This window comes from Mycteria americana, chromosome 7, assembly GCF_035582795.1.
Source record: "Mycteria americana isolate JAX WOST 10 ecotype Jacksonville Zoo and Gardens chromosome 7, USCA_MyAme_1.0, whole genome shotgun sequence".
Taxonomy (NCBI): domain Eukaryota; kingdom Metazoa; phylum Chordata; class Aves; order Ciconiiformes; family Ciconiidae; genus Mycteria; species Mycteria americana.
The window spans coordinates 39,960,728-39,969,396 of record NC_134371.1 but is presented as its reverse complement, the minus strand read 5'-3'; the positions used below and the strand labels follow the sequence as shown (position 1 = coordinate 39,969,396).

The 8,669-nt window shown below is 48.3% G+C and overlaps 1 protein-coding gene across 3 annotated transcripts; it reads left to right on the top strand.

Annotated features, from left to right (window-relative positions):
* Positions 1–8,254, top strand: RNASEL (ribonuclease L). Of its 3 annotated transcripts, none has more exons than XR_012776509.1 (8): positions 1–242; positions 1,521–1,645; positions 1,958–3,566; positions 3,932–4,020; positions 4,443–4,633; positions 4,738–4,855; positions 5,650–6,032; positions 6,893–7,004. XR_012776509.1 is itself a non-coding variant. In XM_075507977.1 (8 exons), exons 3-8 carry the CDS (start codon positions 2,117–2,119, stop codon positions 7,026–7,028), a joined length of 2,106 nt encoding a protein of 701 aa, XP_075364092.1. In that variant the 5' UTR covers positions 1–242; positions 1,521–1,645; positions 1,958–2,116; the 3' UTR covers positions 7,029–8,254. The 3 variants fall into 3 exon arrangements, 2 of the variants coding, with proteins under 2 accessions (XP_075364092.1, XP_075364093.1); XM_075507977.1 differs by having other exon boundaries at positions 5,650–5,771; positions 6,893–8,254; XM_075507978.1 differs by lacking the exon at positions 1–242 and adding an exon at positions 990–1,047 and having other exon boundaries at positions 5,650–5,771; positions 6,893–8,254.
* Positions 8,255–8,669: the final 415 nt, after the last annotated feature.

Sequence of the window (8,669 nt, the reverse complement as noted above, 5' to 3'; positions counted from 1 at the left end):
TGCGCTCGCTTTGCAGGCGGGGAGGAAGGGCTGGCGGCCGGGCTCCCTGGGGCGGCACGGGGTTGGCACAGAGCTGCCTGCACGGAGGCGGGTGCCTGGGCACGGGCAGCTGCCCCCGCTCGCCAGCGGCGCTGCGCTGAGGAGCGGCCGGCTGTGGCGTAAATGGACCTGGATCTCAGCGGTTCCCTGGGTGAAATTTAGCAGCGTGGCTAGTTTCCTCATGTGGATGGATTTACCAAAAGGTGAGGAAAAGCTTGACGTAAAAAAAAAAAAAAAACAACCCAAACTCCCCCCCCAAAAAAACCCCAAACCCCTGCCCCCCCCCCCCCAGCACTGGTACATTTAATGTCTCTATGCCTTCAGCTCCTGAACTGCTGCTGAGCATGTTTGTAAACGTGTGTTCAACAGTACGGGGAGAGCACTTTGCTCACGACCTGTCTGCTGTGTGCTGAAAAAAAAAGTCGCCAAACACCCCCCAAAAACCCCAGCATCCCCCTGCAAGTGGATAAAATGCTTCCAGGGCTGCTCCTTCCTGGGAGGGGAGAGCATCTACTTGCAGACTTTGCTGGGAAGCAGCAGTGAAGAGCAGCGGCTGGAGAAAAGCTGCTCCCGGGCTTTGAAGGCATTTTAAGCAGCGGCCGGGCTTCTGGCCAGGCAGAGGGACCCCTTCCTCGCCTTCCCGTGGTGGGTGGTGGCGGGTGATGCCAGGCAGGGTTGCGTGGCTCGGCAGGGTTGCATGGCCTGGCAGGGTTGCGTGGCTCGGCAGGCTTGCATGGCCTAGCAGGCTTGCATGGCTTGGCATGTCGGCTGGCACCCGTGATGCGCAGCCGCGAAGCGGCTCCTGGCCGAAAGCCAGAGGGACGGGACGGAGATGTTTAAACATTTCCTCGGGTAGGGTGTGCTTGTGGCTCTGCTGCTCGGCAGAGGAGGAGGAAGGTATGCAGCCCCTGCCTTCCCCTTCCCTGAGCTTCTGCCTTCCTGACGGGGGTGAGGAGTTTGAGCCCCACCGTGCCCAGGGGATGCTGTACTGCTTTTCCAGCCAGGAAAGTAAGATTTTATTTTTTTATATGTGGCAAAAGGCATAGAAGTTACTACAAGGAAACGAAATGCATCTAAATCAATGAAATAGGATATTCATTTCCTGCTTGGGAGGGGGGAGAAACCATCCTAAAGTGGTCCTTCCCTTTCCTGAGGGTAAATTCATGTGAATTTATGCTTTGGCTTTATACCTTAAGACCTCTCTGTCTCTTTTCTGATTTGCTTAGATAACTTATTCACAGTCCAGCTTGTCAGATGGTGGCTCCTGAAAGTGCCGGTCACTTTGACCAGCCTTTGCAGTCAGGAAAATGGGTATTGGGGCTCGAGCTTTCCTGGATACTAGATAGATATAGGTACGTCAGGTCCTACCTGATTAACCTCTTAATGTCGCGAAAAGCTTAGGAAAGGCTTCTGGTCAGGTAGGGTCTCCTAATTGCCTATGGAGGCAGGAGGGATTAAGGTTGTCTCTCTGTCTATTCCAGGTATCGGAACAGGGACTTCCTGGGACGGTGTGTGTGGCTGCCATCCAAAACTGAAGGGGAATGCCCATCTCTGACTGCCTGCGGTGTTCTCCACCTGCAAACATCACTGGGGGCCGATTTACTAGGTAAACTGTAGTAGACCTGAAATAACATTTATAGCAAGAACATCCTGGGTTCTCCCCCATCTCCTCAACCAGACACCCCAGCCCCAGGGGACGCCTGTCTGGGCTGCGATTAGTGCTGAGACCAGGCAAGGAAACATGATGGGCGCGTATGTCTGGGTAAGTGCTAAAGTCATGCTTCTCACCAGGCCTTAGCTCTCAGCTGGCACTGGCATTGCTGTCCTTAGTTGCCCCTCACACAGATCTGCAGGACATCAAATGTAAATGGCAAGGTTTCACAGTCTAATAAAACAAGATTTTCTGTTTATTAATTAGGTGAAGACCACGAAGCCCTTAAAATAGCAGCCTATCCTACCTAGCGCGTTTCATCAGCCACCACGAAGGCACTGAGCATTGCACCTCTCCCATCGTTCAGTGGGATCCCTGGGCTCAGGTGAGGAACATCAGAGGTACAGAGCCCTCCCTCTGACCATCATGGAGCCCACAGCTCACAGCCAACAGGAGGCACCTACCCCTTCCAGCACAGAGACAGCAGAAGACCTTACCTCTATGTTAAATGCTGCTGTGAGGGACGCTAATGTAAAAGATGTGCTGGAGGTGCTAAAGAAAGGGGCAGATGTGAACTCCAAAGCAGAAAGTGGCTGGACGCCACTGCAGAGCGCCGTGCAAGCCGACAGTGAGGACCTGGTCCGGCTTCTGCTGGACAAGGGTGCTTGTCCACATGCCAGGAAGGACAATGGTGGCACTGCATTTACTGAGGCAGCTATAGTGGGAAATGTAAAGATACTGGAGCTCCTCCTTGATCTTGGGTTAAATATTAATGACCATGACGACAACGGCTTCACAGCTTTCATGGAGGCTGCATGGTATGGGAAGAAGGAAGCCCTGGAATTCCTGTATAGCAAAGGAGCAAATGTGAATTTGAGGAGGGCAGTTAGTGAGGAGAAAGAGAAACTGCATAAAGGAGGTGCAACAGCACTGATGGATGCTTGTATGGAGGGCCACTTCTTGGTTGTAAAAACTCTTGTCCAGGAGATGGGGGCTGATGTGAACATTCGTGACAACAAAGATAGGAATGCCTTGATCCATGCCCTCAAGCAGGGTTGTACCAAGGAAAGATACGAGTCAGCTGTCTCCATAGGCTGTTTCCTGCTGGACTGCGGTGTTGATGTGAACAGCAAAGATGAATGTGGGAAAACTGCCCTCATCCTAGCTGTTGAAATGCAGAGCCCAGATTTGGTGAAAGCTTTATTGGAGAAGGGTGAAATAGATATTGATGATGCAGATGAGGAGGGCAACACAGCACTGATGATGGCTGTAAAGAAAAATGATTACAATATAGCAAAGTTGTTGTGTGAAAAAGGAGCAAGGACTGACGTTGGGAACCTTATCGCTGTTGCAAATAGGAACCGCGCTCATAACATGGCACGTCTTCTTCGCCAGTATAATGCCAGGTTTGTTCCAGAAACCCTCACAGACTGGGAGCCAAACAGCAAACGCTGGAGGGACCAACTGAAAAAACTGTATAAAATATATCGCCCTATGATTGGCAAACTGAAGACATTTCAATACATCCAGCAGAGAATTCAGAACACTTCGCAGGGTGGCATCTACCTGGGGCTCCACGGTGGGACGGAGGTAGCAGTAAGAATAAGACGCAGTACAGAGGGTGACAAAGAGAAAAGGTTCTTCGAACAATGTGGTAACTGTGAACATCTACTGAAGCTGTTCCAATTTGAGAAGGCAGAAGGCTACATGTACTTGTGCTTCCCCCTCTGGGAGAAAAACCTTGAAGAACATCTGCAGGAACCAGAAGACCAAATGGATTACAAAGATGCTCTGAGGATGATCTTCCAGGCAGTGAGAGAGCTGCACTCCCTTGGATTTGCTCACCAGAATCTGCATCCCAGCAACTTTTTCATAGGTTATCTTTTGCTTTCTCAATGTTTTCATTTTGCTGTCCTGTTGCCTGTAGTTTAGAGAAGAAGATGCTTCATAGCTGTCTGTAAAAAAAACAGATGTCTTTATGCAGAATGGGTTGTCTGTGGCATTAGCTCTCCTCTTTGAATAAGTATAGATATGTTCACAGACAGCCACAGAGGAGTCAACAGAACAGCTTTACATGTCTCGTTAGATCTGCCTGCCTTTCCAGGGCTTTGCAGGCAGATCAATCCACAGCAGATCTCTTCAGAGATTTGTTTTCTTAAGAAGGGGCCATCCAGAAGTCAGTGACACACTGTATCAAGGTTTTCCACCATTATTTGTTAACAATTTCTCTTATTTCCTCAGATTTAGGTGGCAAAATTTACTTGGCGGACTTTGATAATAAAAGAAAGTTGATTGAAGGCAAAAAAGAACTTGTAAACTCAGATTTAGAGGTAACTTCCCTGCGAATCAACATATGGTTTCAAATTTCAGGTTCTCTCTGATATTTTCTGTTGCTGTGAGTCCTAGGGGAAGCTTTTCTGCATCCTCAACTAGAAAACACCTTGATTTTTCGGGAAAGCCCATATAACACTAGATGCTGCATAAGAATGATAGTGGTTAGGATGCAAGGCTGTGGCTGGTGCTGGGATATCCACAGATACCCTGTGAGCATGATTATGGTGCCTGTCTCCTTTGTCTTTGTGCACACAGCTTCAAAGTTTGTGGTTTTGTGTATCTGTATACTTCTGCACACCTATAGGTGCATGTATGTGTTCCCATACGCAGTCTGCTCATTTAGGAATACCAGTCCTCTTCCATTTGGTAAGAAGTTTCATGCTATCTGGCACATGAGCAGTGATGTGTTTCTTTGCAGGACCTCAGCAGGCTTGTGCTGTATGTTTTAAAAGGGGGTAGGAAGCCCCTTCAGCAAGTTAGTACCGAGGATTTGGCTGCTGATTCTCCAGATTACCAGGAGGCTCTGGACCTTGTAAGTAGCCTGCTCTCTCATGATGAACGAGGCTTGGAAGGTTTGAGCAAACATCCCTATTTCTGGAGCAAACAGACGTAAGTCCTGGGAGTACAAAGGAAAAGCTTTTGGTACGGAATGTGCCTGTAGTGCTGGGAAAAGCGATGTCTTGTTGCATCTAACGAAGCTCCTCATTCCACAGCAGGTTCAAGTTCCTGAAAAGCATATGGAATAAAATCAAAGACCTCAGCAACCGAAAAGCTGTCTTTCAAGCTCCTAATGCTACTGGAAGTTTTCCTTACCCGTTGTGGACCAAGCAGGTAATCCTCTTCTCTTTGGATGGATACAAGGTTTGAGGTAGAGTTTCAGGCAGAAGCTTTTCCTGAGTGTTTCACAGGCCCTGTTTAAAACTGTAACTGGAAAAAGTAGCCCCACAGAAGGACAGATAACTGGGGGAAACAATTAAATCTAAGCCACGTAGTCAAAATACACCAGACCAAAGACATTGATGCTAAAGGGAGCTTCTGTTGACTGTGGTGGTAGTAGGGGATGGTTGTTATAGAATTAGCTGGCAAATCTTCAAGGGTGTTTATTAGTCACCCCTGAAGACAAGGACCTCTGGCCCTTGTTGCTAGCAAATTTCTGGCAAAAGTGTTTTGTTAGACTGGCTCAAAAGCAGTGAGACCAGGCCTGCTTTTGCAGGTAGCATCCTGGAAAGACATTCTGCATTGTTTCAGATGAGACAGTCTCAGTTCAGCATGGCAGTCTGTGTGGCCCTCTCAACAGGGGCACAGTTGAATCAAGACTCTGAGTCCCTTCTGCCCTCCAGGCATGCACGAAAATCTCCTGTTCCATGTTGACAGTCCTAATATGAATGTCATGCGTCGGCAAGGCAGGAGAGGAAACGCTTAGCGTAATCAGGGGGTCTGTATGGCATATGCCCTGCAGAGTGAACTTTTCGGCTCACGTTGGGAAATATGCTTTTAAGCGTCACAAGATTTTTCCACGCAAGATGATGTCCCTGCAGAACGGCAGCAGCTGCGGTGAGTGGAGGCAGATGTGCTGCTTTCGTGGTGTGTGAAAGGCAGAGAATAACCTACGTGCTTTTTTTCAGATTGACAGAGATGTTCTGAATATCATGGAAAATCCTAGGAAAGGAAGACCATTCAAATATAGCAACGATGTCACTGACCTACTGAGGCTCATCAGAAACCTGGATGAACACCCAAATACCAGGTACGCATTCACATCTTTGCCCCTGCCACAGTAGCATTGCAGGGAGCATCTGGGTATCTGCGAGCGTCAGTGAGTTTGAGAGCAAAATCTTCTTCAGATGGTTTTCCAGAAGAGTGAACACAACCAGGGTGTGGGAAATAGCTGCTCTAATGAGATGAGCTTGAATGGACTATCTCCTCTGGCAGTGCAATAGTGTGTGAAAGATTGTGCCTCATGGCAGCAAGCAGTCTGGAGTCAGCCTTCAAAATCACCTTCCTGAGGGTACGAAAAGGAGGTTAGCTCACAGGATTAGACCTCAGATTTTGAAGCAAAATCTGACTGCCAGATCATCTCCCACGTCACTCCCAGAACATCCTCAACCAGAGCCTTCTGCTCCAGAGGGATAGCAGCAGCTTCAGAGAACTGGTGGCAGCTCCCTCTGCACCATTGCCTTTGCAGAGCAGCCTGTGGGGTGGAGAGGTGTCTGACAGCTAAGGCAGGTCATGGCTCTACAGCAGAGGGCACCGTGAACGTGTCCTCCTGGGCTGTTATTTTTGCTGAAGACTGGTGTTTCTTGCCATAACTCCAGAACGGTTTTTAGATCACGCTTAAATATTTTATACCTTTGATCTTTAGATCACTCTTAAAAAAAACCTTTGAAAAGCCTCCTTATCTACCTTGCTAGTATTTCCAAAGTGCTGATGTTTACTCTGCTGAAGTGCTGTGAGATACAGATCAGGAAGCACCGGTCCTGTTACAAGATCCTGTTAGGAGGTCTTGACTCCTAAAGAGCTGCCAGAGTCTCCAATCCTCTATAGTCATGGGTGCTTACATGTGAGGTTAGAGGTGGTGTTAGCTCCTAGTGATGGTTTCACTGAGGCCGGTGGCCAGCACTGCTCTTCATTGAAGATGCGGGTGGGATTAGGCAGATGGAGGTGCTGGAGGAATAGTGAAAAAATAGATTGAGGAGCTTAGGGAAGGTACAGAAAAGTTGCATCTCAAGGATTTCTTGGGAAACCTTCCTGTGTTATCAGAAAGCCTCTGGAATGGCTTTTTCTCTGCAAGAGAGGAACCAGGACATCCTGGACACTTGACTCCTTGGGCAAGCTTTAAAAATCCATTTTGGTTTTGTTCTCTTTCAGTATCAGCAACAGAATAGGAGACCATGCTGAATATTTCTTGAAGCTTTTTCCAGCACTTACCATTTACGTCTATAACAGTTTACGCCAGAATCCTGAATACAGTCACTTTGCAGACATTCAGGACCCTTCTCTGTAGGATGTCATTGCCTCATATCCCATGTCTGAACCCACCATCACTGCCTCCTTTTATTCCCTATTTCTTCATCTGCAGAAGAGTTGAAGAAAGTGGGTAAGGAGATGGGAGAGAGCACATGCAGGGACAGAGCATGGAGGACTTAGACCTCCAACGAAAGATGCTTCAGAAGTGTTCGGTGTAACAACCACGGGCTTTGAAGAGGAACCAAGTTGAGTGCCAGCCCACGTTCCCCTTGACTACTTCTGTCCCTCTGGGCTTACCCGTCTCTGTGAGGTGGAGATCAAGGCCCTGATACTTATGGAGAACAAGGAGATGTGGGACAGCCCCCGTATACCCAACACATCTGGGAGGCAGGAGAAGAGCTCAGCCATTGCCAGGCAACATGGGACTCTCTGATAAAGGAAAAGGAGCTCGAGCTCTCTGCTAGGGCAAATTTTCCCTACAGCTTGCACTGATGAGCTGCTCATCTGTCCCTAGAAAGACAGGGATTCTCTCTTTTCAGTCTTTTTGAAACACAACAGCCAGAAAATGAGATGCCTAGGCAATGGTCTGGCTGCAGACCTGCCCTTGGCCCGTTATCCCTCTGATCTGGTAGAGGCGTACTCAGGTCAGCCTGCTGGGACCTGAAGGACTTCTTTTGGGGGACACAGGAGATGTTTCCATGAGGAACAGATGTAAGGAGCACGATTCCACAAAAGTCTGCAACTGTGAGTAGTCCTGGCTTACCTGGAAAAGGTCACTGACGTCAAAGGGACTGCAGGGGCCGGTTCCTCCTCGAAAGGACAAGCTCTGCCATGGCAGGTTGGGTCTGCGAGGCAGGGCTACCCACAAGCACTCCCTGTCTCCAAAACAGTGCTGCTGCTGGTGTATCACCGTCTTCCTGCCAGACTTGGCTCCCTTGCACAGATCTGGTGCCCATACAACCATAGCATGCAGCCAGCTCAGAGCTTTGATATTGGAGGCTGGGTGGCACAAACCCATTTCTGAAATCCTACATGTGTGTAGGATTTCAGAAATGCAATGTGTGTCTGATTGTCCAAGGTTGCTTGTTTCTCAGCTTGCTTGTTTCTCAGCTAACGCTCTGATTTGCACGATGATTATATGTTGCTTACAAAAACGTTTTTCAGCTGTTGAAAAGATTTTTAATTTTTTTCAAACTAAGATTGTTATTCTTTCAATTAGCCTGTGGAGAACCAAACTTGGAATAAACTTGCCTGGAAAACTGACTCTTACTACTCTCATTTATGAATGAGGTCCCCCATCCCCTCTGCACAGAAAGAGATAGTCTATGAAATACCCAAAAGGCTGGGATTTTTGGCCTTCCTGTAGAAGTGCCTCTTGGTTGTTTACGTAAGGTGGTGGATGGTTTTGTCACTGCTCAGATTAATTGCTTCTGGCCCATATGGGTATCTGATGGGAAAAGATGTTGGGAAGTACTGAAGGCTTCCTGTCCTTGGAAGCAAGCTGTCCCTTGTGAAATAATGGGCTGAATGGTGGGGGCTTTTGCATTGTTTCTGTGGAGTGAGGGTGAGGATTTCGTGGATGAGTTGAGGTGCGAAGATGAGCATCAGTGCTTGCACATGTGTGTTTGCGTACATGTAAAACTCTGGGAGTGGATGTGTTTGACCCATCTCCTCTACA